Raw genomic sequence first — 24,041 nt, 5'->3', positions numbered from 1 at the left:
TACTATACAATTCCAGCTTATATACAAATATATTTCGTTTTACTGCCATATTTTCCGAATTAATTTTAAAAATAATGTTAATAAAATTTTAAACACGACTAGTACCGTCAGTAAATAATTATTAAATACAAAAGAGGTCTTTAAATTCACATATTGGAGGGCTTTCGACCCTCCAATTTCTGTTTCAATGGCATGTTATACAATATACACAATATTCAATAAATTTTACATTTTTGTTTGTCTTCAAACGAATTCCGTTAGGTACATTATATAGTATTTGGTTCATCAGAAAATTAAGTTTTTAAAACCATTGCAATTCTAAGAATGTTCGATTCATGTGCTTGGAGTTTAATGTAGGAATAAGGTTCTGATATTAAAATAAGTTATACTGTAGGTTTAAGTAAGCTAAGGTTGGATAAAAATCCTAACATAAAATGTCATTATTTAAATTACTATAGAGCATTTCCCCTTCAATTTGATAAAATGGCTTAAAATTTAAAAAAAATAATTTATGTTTTTCACATTCTTATAACTTCTGTATGATATGCTGATGCTTGAAAAAAATTGTTGCTCAGCATTTTCTAGAAATATAAATATCAGAATAGTTTTAGCTCTTGATGTACACAGGAAAAATCCTTAGAATTAATTTGTGTTTATATTGGAGTATACATGCTACATTAGTATACAAAACAAACCAATGGCAAATTGAAAAATAGCCAGTCTGTGGTATGTGCATTATAATTTTTGTTTGAAAATTAATTTTACTTATTCAGCTAAAAATAATAAATATTTAATAAGACATTTTTCCTATAGAGAGAATTATAGAGATCTTTAAAACTAAGTTCCTCAATATACAAAAATCTTATGGTGATAAGTTATGCTGCATTTACTCCAATAACTAAATAGAGCAGCTGCTTTCTTCTATAATTAATAAGCTAAAGATTTGATCATTTTGGAAGAAAGATCCAAGAGGTTATAGACAAATAACACAAATATGACCATTGTTCTGGGTTGGGTTTCTTAAGCACATCAGAGAAAAACTTTTTATGTCATAAATTTGCTAAAAAGTATAAAATTTTGATCCCAAAACAAAATATTTGTTGATAACCTTTTACACTGGATTCTCACTTAAAGTAACACTAGTGATATCTTTAACAATCATCTCTGCGACCTGCCAAGCCATTTCCTCCCTTCTCTTTTCCTCTTCATCTAAACTAACAATTTTCTTCACAACATCTCTTAGTTTAAACCCTTTTTTATCAGGTTCTGGTTCAAAATCAGCTACATACTTACCCAACTCTGTTACCCGGCCTAAAGAAAGCCTGTGGCACTTTTTTCTCCTCCATAGAGTGTCTGGGTCATAAAGTTCTCTAGAATCTATACTCATATCGGTTTTAGTTTCTTTATGTTTCTGATAAGGAATCTCTAAAGCAAGAAATGTGTTTGTGCAAAAGCTTTTTTCACTGCTACAATCTGATGGTGAGTACATTTTGTGCTCTATTGTTGTAGTACTATATCCACTTGCTTGTACAGTATTGATCAGTTCTGATAAATATTTGTAAAAGAGTTGGGAAGCTAAAAAAGGCTTCAGATAGTGTTTGTCTAAAACTTTCTCCACAATTTTCAGAGATACATGAAAACAATCAATAACTAAACCATTTTCACCACAAATATTTTGTTCTATGGCAAATCTAACCTTGTCATTAAACCCTAAAGGGCAATGCGCCTGTAAAGAGAAGTACTTATCATACAGAACAATAGCATCATTTTGTGCTTCAATGGGGTCAAAAAATTCCTTTTGGTCTCTAAGTTGTTGCTGCAAATTGTTTGCTGCAATCCAGAATTCCAACAGGCTCCTCTTGTTCTCTTGCTCTAAGAATTCCATGAAATAAAATAGGGCAGTTTCATTGTGCAAAATGTCATCTAACACCACATTGCCACTAGTAAGAACATCTATTTGGTGCTTGCAATAAAAGTCAGATTCAAGAAAGGCATTGAAATACTCAGATTTCATTAAAGTTAACAAATGTTTTTGCACCATATCAAAGCACTTGCCTGTACACAGTTTTTCAGGACTACAGATATTCTCCATAACTTCCTTCCTAACTGTTTCAGGGCAGTTGATATTTAGTTTTGCCTCCAGAGCAATATATTTCTTAAAAATAACTAGTGCCATCTCAACTAACCTATCACAAGTATGGAAAATCTTATCTTTTATACAGCTAGTTTCTGTTATATCACACGGGGACAGGGGTTCAGGACTTTTTGTTTCAGAAAGTGTATCATCACCTAAACTATTTGAATCTGCGGTAAATGAATCACAGTCAGTACTTACTGATAAACTGTCATGTTCTGATTGGTTATTAACTAATGGAGAGCTACTTGTACGCTTTTTCAGGGCTTCCTCTTTAAAATTCAGGTCCGATTTGTACGTTTCTATGTCCAAGTAACAAAGGATATATGGTGATGCATTTCGCATTTCCATGTATTGAATAAAATAGCTTAGAGCACACTTGTCCGCCAGTACTTCGTCCAATGTTTTAGAGAGTCTTGATTTTTCTCGTGTGGCTTTGAACTCTTCAGTATCACAGAGGCCTTCATCTTCAAGCAATGCCAAAGGGGGCACTGTCTCGGCTACTAGGTTATTAGGTATTTCACTTTTTTGGTTATCATCCACTGCAGCAGGAACGATAGGGATCCTGGGTTGACTATTTCCTGGAAAAGGTGTGCTGTGTTATTGGAAATTCCGCAAGAAACTACGCGTTTACAGTTTTAATCCTATTTGAAGTATATGATGTGATTTAGGGTTTTTTACCTGTTTTTTTCCAAAACTTTAACATCTTTCATGTTAATAGACCATAAATTAGAGTAATATATCATCGATAAGGTTTAAAATAATCCGTTGATAGAGAAAAAAGGTCATGTTTTTATTTTTTTTCCTTCTAATTAAGTCTCTTATGTTGACATTTGTTGGCAGAGAAATGTTTTGACATTGGCACGTCAATATAAGTGAAGTTAATTCCCCAGTCAGCTGTAGAATTAAGTTCTTGCAACGTAGCAACCACTTTTCAAAATAAGACGTGTTATTTTTTTTTGACAAATTGACATTTTACAACTGTCCAACCGAAACGTCAACATTTCTAGGTTAGCTTTATATATATTTATTTTTCTGATTTGTTTTGTAGTAGTTTTCTTGCAAAAATTTGCTTTAAAATACAAAATGAACGCGCCACCCACCTTTGAATCATTTCTACTTTACGAGGGAGAGAAAAAGTGAGTACCCCAAAGTCAGTCCCCATCTATCATCATTTTGTAATGAATGCTTCTTTTTTGTAGAATTATTCGAGAACAAGATACGAAAGTTCCCAACGCAGCTATTTTCACTATCAATAAAGAAGATCATACTTTGGGAAATATGATTAGAAAGTAAGTAAGCATACATTATTTATATCTATAGAGAATATAGGCTGAGAAAGGGGTTCCCGAGTGACACCACATCATTAGGCTTTTGACAGGTTTATAAACATTTGATAATTACAGACAAGAGTACAAAATAAATTCTATTTTTGGTGTTATTTGTTGCTGTTTTCTTGTTGGGTTTATGGTTAGTTTGGAATATTTCTTTCAACAAAACTGAAATACAAAGTTTTAATCTTAATACACATTGAATTTTGTAAAAGTAATTACCCTGTTATCCAAAGGCAAGAGCATAAAAACATCTAAAATACTGATAAAATAAACTATACATAAACAAAACTTAATATAAATTACAATCTAGTCTATTCTATATCTGAAAGAGTCTGTGTTTCTTCTTAAACATTAGCAATGAGCTTTCGAAAGGATCAAGTGTTGGATTTCTATACAAAGCCATCAATTATCTTATTAATCGCATGTTAGAGCCATAATTTGATGATGACATTCAATTTTAAATGTCAGGTTTCCTTAGGGTACAAGAGGAGGTTTTAAAAAGTTCACATGAATACCGAATCTCTTACCTAAATATTTCACAAATCTATTTTGAACAGATTTAAACTTCATTATGTGGAGATTGTAAAATGGCAACCAAAAAATTGGGGTCTTACAAGAATATAGCAGAATTAGTGTATTACTAGTGGAAAATATAAAAGCATGCATTTGCAGAGCTTTAAAAGTTACAGCTGAGTACTGATCTTTGAATGAAATTTTTTTTTGATCAAAAATTCTCCCTCACAGTTCTCATCATGGATGCCTTCTATACAATAGATAGATTCAACAGGCTCAATCCCTGTATAAGAGTTTATAAAGTTACATTTGTTAACATTTAGAGATGAATAGTTATTGTGTGCCCACTCTACAAATATATCTAGACTGTACAGATACCAAATCTTCTGATTTTATTATTTTGAAAAGTCTTAGGTCACCTGCAAATAGTAGGCTTCTCCAAGAGAGTAAAGTTTTGCTTACATTAATAATAAAAAGATAAAACAACAAAGGCCACCCTTAAGTACTCCAGATATTACCTCTATATTTCTTGAAAAAAATTATCCAATTTTGACCCTTTGCATTCTCACAGTCAGAAAACTTATCAGCCATGTTAACAGGTTTTCAGGGTCCAGCATATTTAACAATCAGTCTGTGATCAAATCCTTGGAGAAATATTTTTTGAATCAGGTAAAACAATTAAAAGCAATATTGCCATGAAATAAGAAATATATTGTATAAACATTCCAACCATTCAGCATAAATTTGTTTAACTTACTTAACATATTTAAGTTAAAATGTTTATGGAACAATATCAGACATGCTGTACTTTGGATCTACAAGATTAAAAGAGGGACAGATTTTCACAAAGAAAAGATCTTACTATAAATGTTGCCCTCCTAAACAGATTTCTCTGGTCTTAGCAATAATATGAATAATGCAATAAACTAAAAATTAGGAAAAATTTAACTAAAATTAGATACCATATAGAATATAATTGTCAGGAATAACAGCTCTAAAAGTATAATCAACACCTGTGTTGGCCTAGTTCCAGAGACATATCAATTAAATTGTGGATTTATTTTGATGTATAAATTATACTTTCTTGAGCCTGAATGTTAATAATACTTTACTTAATAAAATTAAAGTCTTTACTTAATGGAGAGTTTGGCGATGCAGTATTAGAGTCATCTATGAGGAACTACATGCATCTAATACCATAAACTAATTTTCTGTTTAAAGTTGTTCCACGTTCACATTTTATTTGTCCAGTCTGTTTTCTTTAATTTTGAATTATATATCTGACTTGCCTGTTACTTTATTGTCTATTAATATTTTTGCAATTATAGCCAACTTTTAAAAGATCCCAATGTGCTTTTTGCTGGATACAAACTCCCTCACCCTTTGGAACACAAGTTTGTCCTCAGGATTCAAACCACTTCAGACTACTCACCTCAAGATGCCTTGATGCACGCTATTACTGATTTGATTTCTGAATTGTCCCTATTTGAGGAAAGATTTAAGGTAAGATAAGTGTTAAATAATAATAGTTCAACAAATATGAGTCTATTATTGATTTTTAGGAAGCAATAAAAGAAAAGAAGGAAGGACTTGATTGAGTTGGCTCAAGAGATTATATTATGATAATTTTTAGATTGTAACCTAAGTAATAAAAAACTGTGTTAAGAAAATAGATTGTTTTAATCGATAACACATCATCACAACAATATTCTAGGACTAAATTTGGTGATAACAATAGAAGTTAAATAAATTAAATAAAAACTGAAATAAATAGACACTGGTCGGACTAAAATTCTTGGTCATCATTACAGTCCTCCGTTTCATGACCGAATTCTGAAATTGAAACGGAATAACTAAGATGAATAAGCACTATAACCTTATAAGTACCTCCACATATTTCACAATAAGGCCTTGGTGGTGGTTTAACTTTTTTATCCTTATCCAAAGACACATTGAGTGGTGTATCCTCAGAAGCCTGCGTTGGACAATCTTCGGTTTCGTGAAGATCAAACTCTTCACATATATCACAGTATATTCGAGGTGCAGGTTGTTTCTGAAAGTTTGTTTTGAACCCTAGCCTAAAAAAAAAACATTTTACTAAAAAGCGTGATATAAATATCGAATTATTACTGTTTTAATTCTTCTGCTGCCGCCGGACTGTATCCCATCTCTAAAATTTCTATTCGGGCTTTTTGCTCTTCATTTTTCTTCTGCATATCCACTATTATTGAATTTAGGAAAGCCACCTGGTTTTCGGCGAATATTTTCTCTTCTAATAGCTGCTTATAATCGGTTGTTCCATTAGATTTGAGCTAAGTTAAAAATTAAAGAAATGCAAACATGCAGAAGCTGCCATGCACTACGTTTTAAAAAATATGTAAAATATGTAATCGTAAATAGAACAGTCATTAGTTGGTATTTAAGAGAATCTTATTTTGCGAAACGTCGCCAATATAAATAGTGTTGCCGTTTTCACGTAATTATAAATAGGGTCGAAAAGCAAAATGAATCAAGCACATTTAAAAGTGCTGAACACATTTTTAGATCTCTGCAACTTGATATTGCATTCAATACAATAACAGTTAGCTAGCGATTGCATTAAGACATTTCACTATAGGATTCAGCACCCGTCTTTATCCTAATTGCTCGAATTGTATAAATCTCGAACAATGACGAGTACGATGCCGAATCGTATGACGGAATGTTAGGGCGGTGCTGAAACCGACAGTGGAAAGACGCATTACGCATAAATTTCCACTAATCACCTAAAAACCAATAAGCCAGATGTCATGTCATTAACATGTGATACATCAAATATTTATTATCTTCCGTAGTTTAAAAATTAAATAATATAATAGGGAGTTCAATAACAAAAAGAATTTTTTGTAAATACAATTTTTACCTAAATAAAAACTTCATAACACCTATCACTTTTATATTGCACATTTTTGTCTACCGGCTCAAACAAGAAAGATAAGAGGTAGTCAAATTATCAAGAAAAGCCCTGTTCATAATAAGAAAAAAAGAGCCCAAAAAAAACAAATAAAACGTAGTTTATTTAAAAAAATATACATACAAACAGCCTATACAAGACCTCTACTCTGCCTTTCGACACCGCTCTAATCCTGTTATAAATGGTTATTACGAGAATTTCCAATCTAAACACCGCCTATACGATTCGGCACCTCTAATAGTTCAGAATTGGCGGCATCAATAATCAACCAATCAGAATAAAGACCGCTGCCAAATCCTATAGTGGAATGTCTAAATGCCTATACCAAAAGCTTTCCAACCACTCAATTTTAAAGTTAGTATCCTAAAAAGGATACTAAGGTGGGGATCATTGAGGAATAAACCCAAGTACCTGGTTTTGAGCATTTAGAGGACCTGTGTTCCAGAAATCCTCAAATTGGATAAAATGGATCCCAAGTTATACAAGAATATTTCGTAATGACAAAGCAGATGAAATGCCAAACAAAGGAAGAGTGCAACAGTATACACCTAGATATCTTAAAATATAATTGAAAGTACAACTTCATATAATCTAATCAGGTGGGAAACGGAATTTGAGATTAAATTAAAGAAAGAGGTTACTTATGGAGTGTAAGAAATCTACAGGTTTCATACTTAAGTCCATCCAGGATCAAATCATGTGGCAAAATCGGGAGCATGGAGGAAATATTCTTTGAGTGTTCTAACTTGAACAGAGAACATTTGAACTCTTGACTTTACATTTAAACTTATATGATTGTTTGAATTTTATGAACTTGTAAATTGCATCTTTGACTCTGAGAATTCAGACATTTCAGTATGTTTCTATTCTCCATGCTTTTCTTTTCAATTTTTTGAGTCATGGGAAATCTTCTACCCAAATAAGGGAAAGTGTGCCCTTCCCTTATAAGCATGTGAGAAAGCATAAGAAGAGGAATACAGTACAGAAATAAAAAAATTCGACGAATTCTCCTTGGCAGATTCAAATTCAAATTGTTTATTCAGGATCATGTCAGTACTCACATCATAGAAAATTAACAATATACAAATTGAAGCTAAAAACCTGGTATACCGGTAAACCTGGGTATACTTAATTAAAATACAATACGACCATATTTAGGATAAAATCTTAAAACCTGTGACAAAAAAGTTCATCATAAGAATAAAATGATTGAGCAATTAAACGATCCCTGATTACCATTTTGACTTTTAAATAAGGTAGTGATTGTATAATCAGCAAACAGTGTGAATTTACTTTTCTGATTTATAATAGGAAGAGCACTGTGTCTCGCCTTGCTAAAGAACACAACACCCAGTTTGACACATTCAGTTCTGCCTTTTAAACATGATTCTAGTAACTCTATACTAGAATTTGCAATGTTGTATAGTAAAAAGAGCGAGAGGCCCAGCAGGAAGTAGCCGGAATAGTCAAAGTTGCTTAGACGAAAATAGTCTGGTAGGAATTAGATCAGACACCAAAGACAGAAATATGTTCATCCTTAATTGATGTTGTTGGCAAATTTCAACAATTTTCACGGCCTATTTCGACGCAGTTCGTCGCGTGGACACCCTCTATATATTTAATTTTTTTGTAGTATGTTATATTTTCTGTGAACGGGATTACACTAATTGAACTTGAAATTATCAATAGCAATTGCTTTAAGAGAAATGAAATAGAAACAAAAATGCTATTTACACACGCCAAACACCAATTTAATATTACACAAGCCAACGTTTTAATAAACCACCATCCAAACTTACCACGCTATCATTAGGAGTTCCATTGGTAATAGCACCGTGACTTTGCAACTAAAATAAATCAATTAATGACAACTTTATTAACAAATGTTCATTCTTACCTTGCCTACTTGCTCCTTTAACTTGGCTATCTCAGAATCCTTACTGGCTATGGTAAAATCTTTTTTACTTATATCAGCTTGTAAACTACTTATACTAGACTTAAAGTTAGCAGATTCTTTTAATTCGGTTTGCATCTCAGACACCATGTCTTTTAATAATTTTTCAGATAGTTCTACTGCACTGATTTTTTCTGTGAACTCACTTGCCGCCTTTTCGTTATTCTCTTTGAGGCGTGTAGCTTCTTGCGTTAGAGACTTGATAATTTCATCCTTTTCCAGGAGTTTCTTTTCAAGATCCTCTAGTTGGGTCACATTATTATTGGTAGCTCGTTGCATTTGGGCTCCCAAAGTTTCTTTTTCTTGTCTGGAATTGACCAATTCGGTTTCTAGAAGTTTTATTTTATTTTGATGCTCTTGCTTTTCATTTTCCAACCTCTTGACTGCTTCAGTGCTTTGGGCATTAGTTGTCTGATTACTCTCTTTTAATTCCATTATCTCTTTGGTTAATTTGCTGGCCTCATTTTCCTTTGCTGTCAAGTCATTCTTTAATTCTTGTAAAGACTTACTAAGAGTGTCAACAGACTCAGTTTTGCTTTGAACCATTCTTTCTAGTTCTTCAACTTTCTTGTTTACTTCAGTAATTTTTGCTTTATGATCTTCCATTAGTTCACTGATGAACTTCTTTTGATTCTCGTTCATTTGCAGTACTTCATCTTCTTTTTCATGGATCTTCTCCGTCTTTTCGGCCAGGGCATTATTGCTTTGCACCAATTTATCTTCTAACTCTTTTACTAATTTCGCCATGTCCGCTTTAACCAAATCCATTTCAGTCGTTTTGGCTTTCAGCACCAAATTGACACTGTCCAGCTCTTTCTTCAAGCTAGATTCATCACTAAGCTTTCCCTCCAAATTGTTATTTAAATCGGAGAGTTGTTGCCTAATTTCTTTCAGTTCTTGTACTTTAGATTCTAAATCAGCTCTGGCCGAGTCTCGCTCTTGTTCAGTAGATTGTATTTGAGCCCTTTGTGACGCCGACAGTTCATTGGCTCTGCTAATTTCTTCAGTTAAAGTGTTAAGTCTATTAGATGTGGCATCCAGCTCGGTTTTAATGGCGTCTCTCTCTTGCCTTAAAGTAGTCTCAATATCTGAAAAGTTGTTTTGATACTGCTGCATCTCCTCATTGAGTTTTTCGCACTCCGATTTGGCACTTGTGAGGTCACAGTTCAGTTTGTTAATGTGGGAATCTTTTTGGTCAATAGTTGCTCTGGCTTGGCTCAGGTCACTATCTTTAGCACTTATTTGTGCTTCAAATTCAGCTGATTTTTTAGTGAAGGTCTGGTTTAGTTCATCTATTTGTTTAGTTGTGACTTCCAGTTCTGTTTTTAAACCAGCAAGGGAGTGTATTTCGGTTTTTAAATTGCTTATTATCTCCGAATCAGTCTTGTTTTGGTCTTTCATAGTCTGCAGTTCCAATGTTAAGGCTTCTATTTGTGAACTGGCTTGTTTTAAAGTTTCTTCAGAGTTTCGAAGTTTCTCGGTGGTTAAGTTCTTAAGTTCTAACTCTTTCTTGTTTAGTTCTTCAGAAACTTTTACGATATCCAACTCTTTCTGATTGATTTCTTGTTTTCGGGATTCAACTAGTTCGTTCATCATTCTCTCAAAGCCTTCTTTTTGTGACACCAAGTCGCTCTTGAGTTTTTCAATATTCTCCCCCATTTCTTTGGAATCACTTTGAAGCTCTGTAAGTTTTATGTCCTTTTGAGCAATAACATCTGATAGCTCTTTCTTAACAGCATCTAACTCCACTATTTTATGCTTTAAGGACTCGTGTAGGTCATCCCTTTCTTTTTTAAGGGTGCCCTCAACGTCACTGAGATTAGACTGATATTGTATCAAATCTTTCGATTTAGAGTCCAAGTCTAGTTTTGTAGTTTGCAACTCTGTTTGTAAAGTATGAATTTGGTTGTTTTTCTCAGTAAGTTTCTTTAAAGTTTCTTCGAGTTTCTCCGTTTTAGAATTTAACTCTTCCTCAAGTTTCACTTTGATACTTTCGTGTTCGTGGGCGGAAGAATCTAACTGCTTGGATTTACTTTCTAAGGTGGCCTTCAGTACGTTCAGTTCTTCAATCAGCTGGTTATTTTGTAGTGTGGCATTTTGAAGTTCTTCATTAAGCTGCTTACTTTTTGCATTATGACTATTAAGCTCTTCATCGAGCTTCTTTTGAAGCCCCTGGGAGCTTTCTTCCCAAGATCTCTTGCTGCTTTCTAAATCGGACAGTAGATGTTTAATTTTTTCCTCACTATCATTCAGTTTCTTGTTAAGGTCCTCAATGGTCTTCGCTTTTTCTTCGTTAAGCAATTTTAGCTCTTCTTGAAGAGCTTCATTTTGAGCTGACAGCTTAGCAGCTTCACCTTTAAGCTCGTCAACTTCTTTTCTATGAGATTCACTTAATTGTTTACTGGAACCATTTAGGCTATCAATGTTTTTCTTTAGGTCCTCTATTACGGCGCAACTTTCGTGGTGAAGCTTCTGAAGTTCTGCAAATTGTTCCTCGGTGAATCGCAACTTCTCGGCTAACTCACCGTTTACTTTTACTTTAATTTCCAACTCATTTTTCACGCTTTGAAGCTCTTGCGTTAACTTCGACTCCAAATCGCCCAGATTGCTTTGATAACTGTGCAACTCTTGATTTTTCGCTTCTAAATTGGTTTCAAGCACTTGGATCTTAGCTGTGAGATCTGCTAATGAAGTTTCAGCGGCGACAAGCTTGTCAGAAACAGCTTCGAAATCAGTTATTTTGGAGCTTAGGTCCATTTTTAATTTGTCAAGTTCCTTTTGTGAGTTCGTTTCGATATTAAGATTGTCAGCTTGTAACTTTTCGATCATTTTAGTTTTCTCGCTAGCGGTTTTGCTTAAGGTTTCTATTTCAGCTTTCAGTGTTTCAATGTTTTGATCTTTTTGTAGTGATTTTTCTTCGGATTCTCTTAACAAGTCTCCGCTATGTTCAAGTTTCTTCTTATACGTCTCCTGTTCTTGTTGTAGTGCGGAGATTTCTTGCTTCAGTACGTTTATCATTTCAGATTTTTCATCGTTGTCTTTCCTGCTTTGGTCCAGGTCGTCTTGAAGGGATTTTATGAGTACTGAGAAATTCCATTAATATATAAAAATAATTTAGCAGTAGATTTTAAAAAAAAATAGATTATGTTAAATTTTCTTAGTGTGAAAGTTAAAAACAAAGTACAGGGTACATAAATTTAACTTTTTTGAATTTTGGCCATAAATTAAGTATTTATTCTTTGATTGAAATAAACTTTGGAATATGCACCTGTAACATTTTTTTTAATTTCATTTTTAGCTTAGCGTAATTTAATTTATTATTTAAAATATGCATTGTGCAAACAGTTTTACTTAAAAAAGTATACTTAAAAAATTTCGAGACGATTAACACTTTTCGAGATATGTATTTACATTTAAAGTTTACTATTTAAATTGCTTCAACACACTTCAATAAAATAGAAAAAAATAAATAAAATTATGTACAGTAGCCAATAAATTATGACATGACCTCCATTTGTCTCAATACATTTTAAAATAATTACTCATTTTGCAACAACTAAGAAACAGTTAATATTTTTACAATTAATTGTTCTCTTAGGTTTACTGTATTTTAGTAAACAATTAATTTCATGTATTCCTATATGGAAAAATCTAATGGGTTATAGTCTGGACTTCGTGCGGGCCGAGGTCTTCGACTTCCACGTCATACGCAATAAGTAACAACAGATAATATTAACAAACAATAAGAATGGAATAACAGGAAATAAAAGTCAAAGGATTACACGTGTTTCGCACACACTAGGCATCATCAGATCCACTGTAAAAAGAAACAGAAACAATCAGCGTTGTAAAAATTTACAAATAAACCTAATTTACACTAAAATTACAAGTTAGTAGTAGTAGTAACCTTTGAGGTTGACCTTTCCTTCAGATACTCCTTAAATAAAATAAAATAACTACATTACACCAGCTCGGTTTCTTCTTATAACATTGAGATACTCAGTTCGATTCCTACACTCCGCAATTCAATGTTTAATTTTTTGATATTTGCCTTTAAACCTAACCTAATTAATTTTTTTATATTTTTAATATGTGGTAACTAGTCTTCGTCCGATTTTGCCAATTTTAACTTAATTTCTACCCTTGACTTGTATCATGTAGTGTTGTTCTCTGCTTCCTCTTTTTTCTTTCTTTTTATTGATGAATGCACAAGGTAGGAAGCTACTAACTTTTAGCGTTAACTAGCTTTAGTTGGTAAGTTTTTAAAAAGCTTATTGTTTCTATTTCTTTTTACAGTGGATTTGATGATGCCTAATATGGGCGAAACACGTGTAATCCTTTGATTTTTATTTTAATAAATTTGAGACCTGTGACTTAGAGTTTGATTCATTTTTTCATTTCATTAATGTAAGCCGGTCTCTTTGAGAAAAGATGAACTATTTCTTGAAAAGGTAATAGATAACGTTACTAAATGTGTGCCTTTGAATTTTTATAACCCCTCATTAGTGTTGTGAGCAATGGAACGTTCCCGTTTATTCTCGAAGAACGTTCGCGAACGTTCACGACTTTTTTCGTGACGTTTATTCTCAAGACCACGAATGAGCATGACTCCGAATGTTCCCCAAAAATGTGAACGTTCCCATAAGTTAAAGAGTCAAAGTATAAGCTCAAATACCGGCCAGCCAAACACCTCTATCAATTTAATGGAACCGAAATCAAAAAAAATCAAACTCACTACCAAATCTGGGGCTGAAATTAATACCATTGAAGATGATTCTTCTGAGTCTGACGAGTCTGAATTTGATTTAACGGAAATTCTGAGTGATTTAAAATCAAGCGAGCGCGAAAAGGGAAAGGATAGTTCGGAGGAGTGTTCCTAAATAGGTTGTTTAAAAGTTTAACTTAATAAATAGAACATAAATAAACACAAACATTTTTAATTTCAGATATTTTCCTAATATGTTTCCTTTGCATTTTTTTCATTTATGCTCGTATGTGCTGAAAATTCTCGTTCGTGCTCGTTCATGCTCGAGGAACGTTCTCGAAAAATAAATTCTCGAGCATTTTACAACACTACCCCTCATTAAAGTAACTGACAAGAACATGAACCCTGTCAGTGACAATGACATTTATAATAATTCATCTGGTGATACTTAAAAAGTATTTTAATCTGAAGTAGGAAAATAAAATATTATCTTAAATGCATTGAAAAGTTTAAATTGTAATTATCACGAAAAAGGTTAATCGTAGCGAAATATTTTAAGTATACCCTTTTTTTTTTAAGTAGTAAAACTGTTTGCACAATGCATATTTTAAATAAAAAATCAAAACGTTGCTCGTGGCGCCCTCCATGACATAATTTTAAGATTTGCCCTATAAAAAACAATTGGCGAAATGTTGTTAAAAGCGAACAATAAATGATAAATCTCGAGCAAAAAATTAATGTAATTTTTTTATCACCCTATATCTTGATTGTCTGACTTTCGGACTAAAAAAATTTAACTAAACATATTTTTATTTTAAAGAAATCTGTTAAATTGTTTATCTTTATTCATGAGATACCCTGCATAACATCTTTAAATTTAATAGTACCTGTAGTTGTGGCAGTATCCCCTTCAAGAGCCACATGTCGGCTCTTGGTCTCCTGCAACTCTCTTCTCAATTTTTCTATATCCTCTTTGGCTTGAATCAAACTTTCTTCGGTTTCAAAAAGTTTATTTACGTCACCTTCTAGATTTTCTACCTTTTCCCTCTCAGCAATGAGACTCTGTTCCAGTTCCTGGATTCTCTTAAGGTTTTCCGTATTGGCAATCTAAAACGGAAAAATCAGTATAACGAATAGGAATTGGGTTATCATTATATCAAGCGAAATAAGCCACAATAGAAAACCAAGCCACACTGAACTTACGTCATGTTGGGCAATTATTCGCTGTAAAGTAAATATAGAATTTTTGAAACGCACTTAAATGGTATTGGAACAATAGTTACCTCGAGGTCTGCCCTCAAGATCTCCGCCTCCTCAAACTTGAATTGCCAATCTTCGTTCTTCTTTTTCTCGTCTTCCAGTTGAGACACTAAATCATTTCTTAGCTCGTCCAGTTGAGCGAGAAGAGCCTGTTTCTCTCGCTCCGCAAGTTCTCTATACTAAAAATTGTTTTATTGAACGTGCAACTATCATATTCTTAGTTCTTACTTTGGCAAATTCTTGTGATAGCGCCAGGTATTTTTGTTCCGCTTCGTCAGCTTGATGGGCCGACCTAGTGATTTCTGCTCTCTCGAGATCTCGCTCTTTTAACAGCTGCTCGATGTGTTCTTGTTTTTCTTTTAGTACGTCCTAAATCGAGATAGTCAAGGTAAAGGTTGTTTAAAGAATATGGGAAGAGGGGACAATTTGGTGATACCACAACAGCTTGAATAAATTGAGTGAAATAATCATTAAATTAAAATGCCAAAAGTTGAATGATCTAATATTTCCATGACTCAGTACTAGCCACTTTCATAGGTCAGTTTCAAAAGTTCCAAGTAAAATCTGCATTAAATTCCAATAAATTTCAGACACAATTATGTAGCACTTCATTTATAGAGCTTTTAGACTGTCGTGATTGACTTGGGCCTGAGAGGCTCAGAATTCCGGGTATCTCTGGTCCAATATAGATTTTGCTTTTAAAGTAATAAAAGAATTGACTTTGGGGATTTGAAATGCGGTGTAATTCCAGGCCGAAAATATTGATTCAGCATTGAAAAACTCCAAATTCGGGATATTCTTAATCGTCAGTTTAAAACACTGAGAAGTCTGGCTATTTCTAAACTGTCAAGATTGATTTGCTCTTAAGAGAACCAGAATTTAGGACATATTGATTTAGTCTTGAAAGATTCAGAATTCAAGTGATCTCTGACAGAACTGATTTGGTCTTAAAAGGCTCAGAATGGGGGGTAATTTTAGGTCAATATTGATTAAGTTTTGAAAGACTTTAAGGTGTTTCTAGCATAACAGTATTGATTTGGCCTTAAAGAGAGCAAATTCCAGACTGCCAGGACAGATTTTGTCTTGAGAGTCTCAAAATCAAAAACTCCGATAGACTAGTCTTTCTGCAGTTAGTGGCGATGCCGATAGACGTAAACATAGAACAAGTTTATGCACCCACGATCGATAAATCCACTGATTAAGCTGAACAATTCTACGGACAATTGCCGGACTTAATGAGAACAGTAAAAAATAACGAAATCTGTATAGTACTTTGTGATTTTAACGCGAAAGTAAGAAGAGACTCGATAGTGAGAAGATATGGACTTAATAGGGATGAAATGCTCATATATTTCTGTAAAGAGGAAGAACATGCCATCACGAACGCATTCTATAACCTATCGCCCAGAAAAACACATGGAAATCCCTTCAAGGTAATAATCCCCCCTAATAAATAATTCGTAATCAAATCCGTGTCTTTTAGACACCTATATATCACATTATTCTTTGGGGACATAAGAAATAAAAAAAATACAGTCAGTGCCAACATTTATTATAATAAAACAACGTGAATATATTAACGTTTATTAATACAAAATTAACAATAATACTTAGTTATATAAACTAATAAAGTACTAATTAGAAAATAATAAACAAAAACATAATAATCCCTTTATGCACCAACTTTAATATAAAGATTAGTAGCCTAAACTCTGTAGTAAACAAAACTATCCTGTAATAAACCCCAGAGGAATGTTACAAAGCGTGTGGTATTACCAAAATTGACTCTCTAAGTGTGAAAAGCCGTGTTTATGTTACCTGTAGTGCGGTTCTTGTGGGTACTGGTGCAGGACTTTGTTTCGATGGTACCTTCTATTAAAAAAAAAGCCAAAAAAACATTTGTGTATTAGTATTAAAAATAGGGAAACAATTTTTAAGATGCTTCATCTGAGTCATTGAGGATATCACAGTCAGTGGGTAAAAATATTAGCATACACAAACCAACTTTTTCAATTATTAGTGTCAAAAATTCTACGTGCGTGCATTTACAAATTAAAAAAAATATATATAAAAAAACTACTGCGAAAGCTACACTGCAAAAAAAAACACGACAATTTACTTAGGATGACCATATGTACAGTACGTTAGCCTGTATTCTACAGGTTTTGACCCTGTATGTTCCTGAGATATCCCCTGAAGGTCGTCCATTATATTGCTTTATTATATTGATTATTAATACTAAATGGGCATAATTTTTTTTATTTTGTAAAAGATATATTGTTTGGTAATTATTAGACACATATTAATGTTGAGATTCTATGTAGATGTTCTGGAAATGTATATGGTATGTTCCAGAAAACTCAGATCAATGGTTCTTCCTGGGATATCCTAGGAATGCACTACAGTTGTTCCTAATATTCCAAGGGTATAATCCTGTAACAATCCTAGAATGTCTTGGTGCTGATATTTATTTTTTTATTTGAACTAGCAAGAATAACATAGATTAAATAATAAATTTAATTAAATATAACTTTTATTGCTTTCTCGCTAAATAATTCAAAGACGCCAGATTTAAATAAATTAAGTATTAAAAATAGTAATTGCAGCATATTTGATATAAAGGAGGTAGATAAAGTAACTAATTAACAAGAACCTTGAGTGACGTGATTAACCTATGGATCTCAGTAAAAGGCTTAGGTGCTTTAATTCATGAATTTATGAGCTGAGAACATTTCTAGATAATAAACAACTTATTTTCTATAAAACAATACAAGATAAAGAAGAAATCTAAATGTACCACTTCAACAGGAAGTCCAAGATTTGCAACTTATAAAGGGCCAAAGTAATGAATATGCGTCCAGCTTTAATTGGAAATACCAAAAACCATGTTTTCAATTACGATTAAACAGTTCTTAAGGCAAAAATTTACAATATTATGTCACTGTTGTAGATGCAGGTGTCCTATATAATTGTTAATGTTTTTTTTCTCTTTTTGTGTATAAGTGCCATATAAGTGATTTTTGTTAATAAGTTACTGCTTATACATATATGTTATATTTGTATAGATAAATATATAGAGTCAACTTTCTTTTACGCCTTAGATTCATCATAAATTCTAGTGATATATCCAGGATTTGTTATCCTAGGTGTATGCTACCTTTTCTATTTACAAATGTAATTTGATTTGATTACAATTATGTATGTACATTTGTATTGACAGGATTCTAAATTAAATATTGCAACATCAAGATTCTTATTCATAAGTAAGCACAATGCGACATAACTAATTAAAATGTTAACAGAACGGGCAACAGTGGTAGAACATCTGACATTCAGGGAATATTACAATAAAATGTCCAAAAATATTCAAATTCATCTCTAGAATCACACATATTTCAATAAAAAAAACTATTTAGAATGAAACTAAAATTACAAGCTAATAAATCTTAAATAGAAATCCTGCTTCTTCTTTTAAATAAAGCAACTATTTATTCGTAGAAGGTACTAATAGTTCATGTTGATAATAATTCAGTCTATTAATTTCATACTAACAGTTCAGAACATTCATCAACGTTAAGACTATCAGTAGAAATGTCTATTTTAATACTAATAGATCTCCCTGGAATATATCAGGCTCTTCTGTAACAAAAGTTCTCGTTATCTTTAGTTCATTCATACATTTGCTAAAAATAAATATGGTCACCCTAAATCACTTTAACATGTTAAACATCCAATGCATGCTTAACACTTCATAGCAAAGTACCATGGTTGGTTGGTGTTGCCCAAGTTTCTTACTTCCTTGAACGCTAATTTTCAAAACACCAACCTACCTTCGGAGCAAGTGACGTCACACCCAGTCTTACCCTTCGCGCCGCCGTAGAGGCGGAGCTCATCATCGACAGGTTCGACGTCATCGACTCTTTCGAATTGGATCGTTTCATGCCGGTAGGTGGCAGCCCGCCGGTGGGCGAGTGCACTTGACACTGACTCGGACGCACTTTCGACGGCGACTTGGACACTTTCGCCACCGGCGAAAAGAGGCCGAAGTTCGGTTGGCATTCGAAATATCTACAAACCGCTTAATGAGTAGGTTGGATAAATCGGGTGGGAATAGTACTGCTGACCTAGTCCCGTTTACAGAACCGTCGTTTTTTCCTCTGGGTTCGTCCAGTTCGACGCCGACCCATTCGCCGGGCGCGAACTCTGTGGTACCCATAAAACGGACGGTGCCCACTTTGGAGCCTTGGCTACTTTTTATGATCACCCTATCGCCTATTTTGTAATCTACGTGGGCGGAGGAGAGACTTTGGTTGGAACCAGCTAGGGAATATTATTATTATTTTATGAATGAAGATGTTAAAATGAGAGCAAAGTTAAATTACAGAGAAGCGACAGTTTAAATAAAATCAAATCAAAAATAAGTTTTAATATCATATTGAAGCTAATTAATATTAGTCTATGAGTTTCCTTCCACTTATAGTTTCAATATTTAATTGGTAATTCAAAGGATGTTAAGTATTTATCTTGAGAAGTTCCACAAGGAAATTATTAGTGGAGAGAAAAATAACAGTAGGCTGAACTAAGAATTCAAATTAACTTAAATAAATCTAGTATCTACATATTAACGCAAATTCCATGCAATATTTTAGAGGGTTATTAAACATATTCTCTGACACTCTTGGTTTAGGAAATATACCACCAGTTTTGCTAATATCTGCACGTTCCAAATATTTAGTTGGGACAGTTTTTTGCTGCTTTTCATAGCAAATATTCCTTATAGTTTTTTAAAAATTTGTGAGCAGAAAGTTTTCTTTTGGTGTCTGTAGCACGTATCTATTGTGTCTCCTGAAATTTTAAAGTTTTGCGACCGTACAAATGGAATAATATAAAAGTGTTTGTTAATATCTTCAATCTTCTTTATGGTGCTTTACGTAGCCGTTAATGTGACAATTACAAAAAACCTATTTACATTTCATGCAGCCAAAAAAATGCTAATGCCATAAACTCCATTGATTTATTCATATTCTGCTGCAAAAATAAGTAGCAGGGTCTGTAACAGTGCGAATATGTACTACACTGTGTACAATTATTTATTGTCTTTTTAATAATATTAAAATGGAGTGCGACGACTGTAAGGAAATCAAAAGGAATAGAAGTCGTCCTGTTTTTTTCCTGTGATATCTGTAGAAGAAAAGTATGTAAACAATGCTCTCAACAAACATCTGTAGAAGTGAAAGTTATGGAACTTAAGGAAAGAAAAAAGAAGTATTGTGATAAATGTTAAAAATTTTAAATATATGAGCGTCTGAAGGGAGCTATTGATGTCAAATCGGATATTATAAGAGCCAAGGATGAAATCATATGTCTTTTAGAGTGGTCCCACACCAATAGTATGCGCTGACTAAATGAATGAGGGAGTAATATGCTATTACACAAACCTGTATGTCAAAAATTCTGCAGGCTTTTCTTAGAGCAACTAATCCAAATGGTATTAAGAGACAGACTTAACATGTTCTTTAAAAGTTAATTTTGAGTCAATAAGATTTCTAGCAACTTCATTTTAAGAAAGTTTATTACTCGGCTATACTTATATTAGAGAAAAAGTTAAAACATTGAGATGCATAATTTAGAACCCCTGTGTACCCACCGACCTGTTCAGTCAAGCTCTCATAGTTTTTGGCAAGTAAGAGGAAGCTAGTATCATTTGCATAAACTTTAATTCCGGTCATAGATGTTATAACTCAAGGATTATAGATCCTAGACCTCATGATTCACAAGTAATGACACAATAAACAATTTACTAGTTACCTTTCTTCTGCCTGATAAACAGCTTTATACTACTAGCACACACGCTATAGATCTTCAGGTTTTCTTTGCCTCAATATGTTAGAATATCAGAAAGCTTCATGCAAAAACATCCTCGAAGCCTTCATTCAAAAACACGTCACATATAGTATTTGCAGTAGAATGGGACAGAAAATAAGTGATCTAGAGAATTAACAACCAGCATCACCAAGGATTTCAGCATTCTTATACAGTAAAATATTGCAACAAAAAGGGGGACAAACTACCACGAATTGAACTACTACTAGCTTGCCAAATATTATAATAAAGCCGAAAAACATCAAGACATGAACAAAAATAATCAGGACGTAAAAGGTACCAGTCATATAAAAAATGGGGCCATATTAAATGTACCTAGTAAAAAATCTGATATGTTTTAAGAAAAGACCCAGAGATGAAACTAAAAGATTATGATATACAGATAACCCAAATGAGAGAACCGCGTTTTAAAATACCTGGTTTTGATTCTGGCTTGTGTGAACAACAGATACTAATGGTTATTAAAGAACAAAATAGTTTTATAGATAAATCAGATGACTTAAAAATTAACTGTGTTGACCTACAATTTTTTATAAGCTTATGAATTAAGAACGAAGATATATAGTTTTTAAGGATTTGAGCTATGTATTTTAACTGTCAACAATTTCATTATAACCAAAACATCTGTTCTAACGCAGGTGTAAGTTCATTTAATGTTGTACAAAATTATATTCTTAAGATAATAAATAAAAAAAGTAAGCTAGACCATAGATATTTATTATATTTGAAAGAAATTTTTGATATACGATCTTCATATATATTAGATGTATATTTGTTTATAAGAATGAGGAGCTAAAAGAATATGTGAGTTATAGCTACGAAACTAGAAAATTAATTAATAATTTTGTAGAATTGCCTAGGAGTAGCACTAATGCTAATTTAAAGTTCTTAAACTATTGTGCGGCAAAAATATGTAACCTCATACCTTATGAAATCAGAAATTGTAAAAAATCAACGAATATAAAAAAAAGAATGTAGATCATATTTTCGAAAATATCCTTATTTTAAAAAACCTGGTTTAATGCTTGCTTTTGGCAATGATTTGACCTGGGTGCAAGGTTTCTTGTTATAGGTGAAGTTTTCTGGATATTTACTATTTGCTGCATATACACTGTGATAATCATTAAACATGTAATACTATTACTCTTGATGAAGACATTATATATATTTTTAGCAGGGGTGAAGTGTTTAGGGAGCTCTTTTGGAGATTTAGTTTATTATTTTAGTAACTTGCATTTATAATGTTGGATGATAATTTGCAAATATTTGTTAAAGTTCGATTGTAGTTTATTTGTTGTCTTTAGATTGTTAGATTTTGATTTTTTCTAATTGGAGCAACCTTTGCACATTTATGAGTATTTAGTCATCTATGTGTTATGTTGCAATAACCTATTTTTTGTTATCTTAATTATCAGTCAAATTTTACATTTTAATTTCTGTGTCTCCTAGTTGTATAAAACACAATTTCTTTGTTACATTGAAATTATTATTAATTAGTTACTTTTGTTCATAGATTATATAATAGATTAGATAATAGCTCCTTGATATAATTATTCTGACATACAACTATAATAAAAGAATTATTCCGGGAAATATGTGATAAAATGAATCAAACGCGAAGAACGGTCTTCGGATCATTCAGGCGATAAGAAAAGAAGAAAACTCAGAAAATTGATATTCCCTATATTTAGGGATGATAGGTAATCTCAGACTCAAAGAGCGGCTTCTAATGATAAATAATGAAGCAAACTGCGTTTAAAAAAATACAATTTCAACGAGAAAAAAGTGTTAATTCTGTCGCTTTTCTGTAGTAAATCCTGCCCCCACTCTCCCACAAAACTTACAAACTGACATCGGTGATTTTAATATGCTCCTATTTGTTTCTGTCGGCGATGGAGTATACGCCGGACTTTTCCGTATACTCCCATTATGGGGCGAGGTAAATGTGTCCCCAGACCCTCCGTGGTCTTGCACCAAAGGCACCCTAGTAAGTCTCGTGAGTCTTGAAAACACCCCCTTCTTGGGTTCGCACATGAAGTACCTTATTCCACCGACGGAACCGTCATTTTTACCTAAAACAGTTTTATAATCATTAAATGAGAATGGGGAGTGATAAGTATGGTTTACCAATAGGTTCGTCCAAAGCAATACCAGCCCATTCTCCTGGGGCGAATTGGGTTTCTCCAATAAAAGCGATGTGGCCCGGCTTGGTACCTCCCACCCATACTTTTTCTCCTATTATGAAGCTGTCGGTGTCTTCGGTTAAAATTTGACTGGAATCTAAATCATTTATTGTCAGTGTAATGGTTTATAGCGCGAGCTAATAAATTCGTCCCATGGGGAGTTATTAAACAACATTAGAGATACCTACACCATAAGGTTATTCATTCAATGTACGTATATAAAGTTTATTTACAATTATTAGAAATATGTCATAAGTTAAACGTTATTCAGGTAGCAAGATGATGTCATGATGAGACTGACGTTATTTTGCTGCCTATATAGACCGTATTAATAACCTCCTTCCCATATAGTTCTCTTCAGTTAATATTTAGTGGCACGTTTAGGAACTTAGTGGGATTTAATTACAAGTTTCACATTTCTTGTCGCAATTTGTAGGTACCTGAATGACGACTGAGGCCAGCCTCGCTGAGTCTTCGCGGATGGAGATCCCACAGGCCGTCCATGGATGAGGCCGGACTACCTGGTTTTAAGCAACACTTAAAGCGTGACGTGATTGGGCTTTATAGGGTGCAAAAGCTTACACATATAAAGTTATATATATAGTAAATAATTTAGTCGATTTAAAGGGGAATTTATATTGTAAAAGTTCTCCTTTTTTGATGTCTCTATAATTAGAGTTTTTCTTTGAAATTGAATTTCAAAATGACTATTTCAAATTTCAGTCAGTGATTCTTACTTCAAAACTTATAAGCTAGTCAAAAGAGAGAGGTGGGAGGGACGTGTACTTTTTAATCTAGCCCTGTATAGTGAATAAACAAATTTTTCTATGTCTACCTACTATAGTGTATCAAATGTAATCAAATGCATAGTTTCAGCGAAATCTTATTAAAAATCCAATTAGGATAATAATAAATAATAACAGATATAATTTATACAGTGACGCGGCGATGACTACACTATTAACAACATAAAGTCGTAGGCGATTGAAAAAAATATATAATTTAATCTCAGATTTATAAGGATGATTAAAAATATTTTACTGTGTCTATAGGTATGTACATAAGGTGTTTCAAGTTTGAATCATTTGAAGATAGGAAACTTGGACGCTCTATACATATAAG

At 33.0% G+C, this 24,041-nt stretch overlaps 3 protein-coding genes across 11 annotated transcripts in view; 1 reads left to right on the top strand and 2 right to left on the bottom strand.

Annotated features, from left to right (window-relative positions):
* Positions 1-503: 503 nt before the first annotated feature.
* On the bottom strand, positions 504-2,978 carry LOC126742363 (A-kinase anchor protein 10, mitochondrial). The gene is made up of 2 exons (XM_050449006.1): positions 2,816-2,978; positions 504-2,715 (listed from the first exon to the last, which is right to left on the bottom strand). Exons 1-2 carry the CDS (start codon positions 2,838-2,840, stop codon positions 1,112-1,114), a joined length of 1,629 nt encoding a protein of 542 aa, XP_050304963.1. The 5' UTR covers positions 2,841-2,978; the 3' UTR covers positions 504-1,111.
* A 150-nt stretch (positions 2,979-3,128) lies between these two features.
* On the top strand, positions 3,129-5,651 carry LOC126742549 (DNA-directed RNA polymerase II subunit RPB11). The gene is made up of 4 exons (XM_050449215.1): positions 3,129-3,273; positions 3,337-3,426; positions 5,310-5,484; positions 5,544-5,651. The coding sequence occupies exons 1-4, from the start codon at positions 3,221-3,223 to the stop codon at positions 5,577-5,579; spliced, it is 354 nt and encodes a 117-aa protein (XP_050305172.1). The 5' UTR covers positions 3,129-3,220; the 3' UTR covers positions 5,580-5,651.
* The window catches only part of LOC126742546 (restin homolog), a 29,411-nt gene continuing 11,012 nt past the window's right edge, over positions 5,643-24,041 (bottom strand). For 3 of the 9 annotated variants that reach the window (XM_050449210.1, XM_050449212.1, XM_050449213.1), the window contains 14 exons: positions 22,864-23,016; positions 22,581-22,808; positions 18,978-19,173; positions 18,684-18,921; positions 16,672-16,725; positions 15,082-15,222; positions 14,877-15,032; positions 14,797-14,817; positions 14,481-14,700; positions 8,832-11,971; positions 8,734-8,781; positions 6,112-6,293; positions 5,869-6,059; positions 5,643-5,814 (listed from right to left, as the gene is read on the bottom strand). In XM_050449210.1, coding sequence (XP_050305167.1) covers positions 5,768-5,814; positions 5,869-6,059; positions 6,112-6,293; positions 8,734-8,781; positions 8,832-11,971; positions 14,481-14,700; positions 14,797-14,817; positions 14,877-15,032; positions 15,082-15,222; positions 16,672-16,725; positions 18,684-18,921; positions 18,978-19,173; positions 22,581-22,808; positions 22,864-23,016 — 5,015 coding nt within the window. In that variant the 3' untranslated portion in view covers positions 5,643-5,767. Of the gene's footprint in view, positions 5,815-5,868; positions 6,060-6,111; positions 6,294-8,733; positions 8,782-8,831; positions 11,972-14,480; positions 14,701-14,796; positions 14,818-14,876; positions 15,033-15,081; positions 15,223-16,671; positions 16,726-18,683; positions 18,922-18,977; positions 19,174-22,580; positions 22,809-22,863; positions 23,017-23,359; positions 23,441-24,041 lie in introns of all 9 variants that reach the window. The other 6 variants (XM_050449205.1, XM_050449207.1, XM_050449208.1 and 3 more) reach the window with 5 other exon arrangements.

Source organism: Anthonomus grandis, chromosome 11 (assembly GCF_022605725.1).
Source record: "Anthonomus grandis grandis chromosome 11, icAntGran1.3, whole genome shotgun sequence".
Lineage (NCBI taxonomy): Eukaryota > Metazoa > Arthropoda > Insecta > Coleoptera > Curculionidae > Anthonomus > Anthonomus grandis.
Note: the sequence above shows the minus strand (reverse complement) of the source record. Positions and strands in the feature narration are given on the sequence as shown.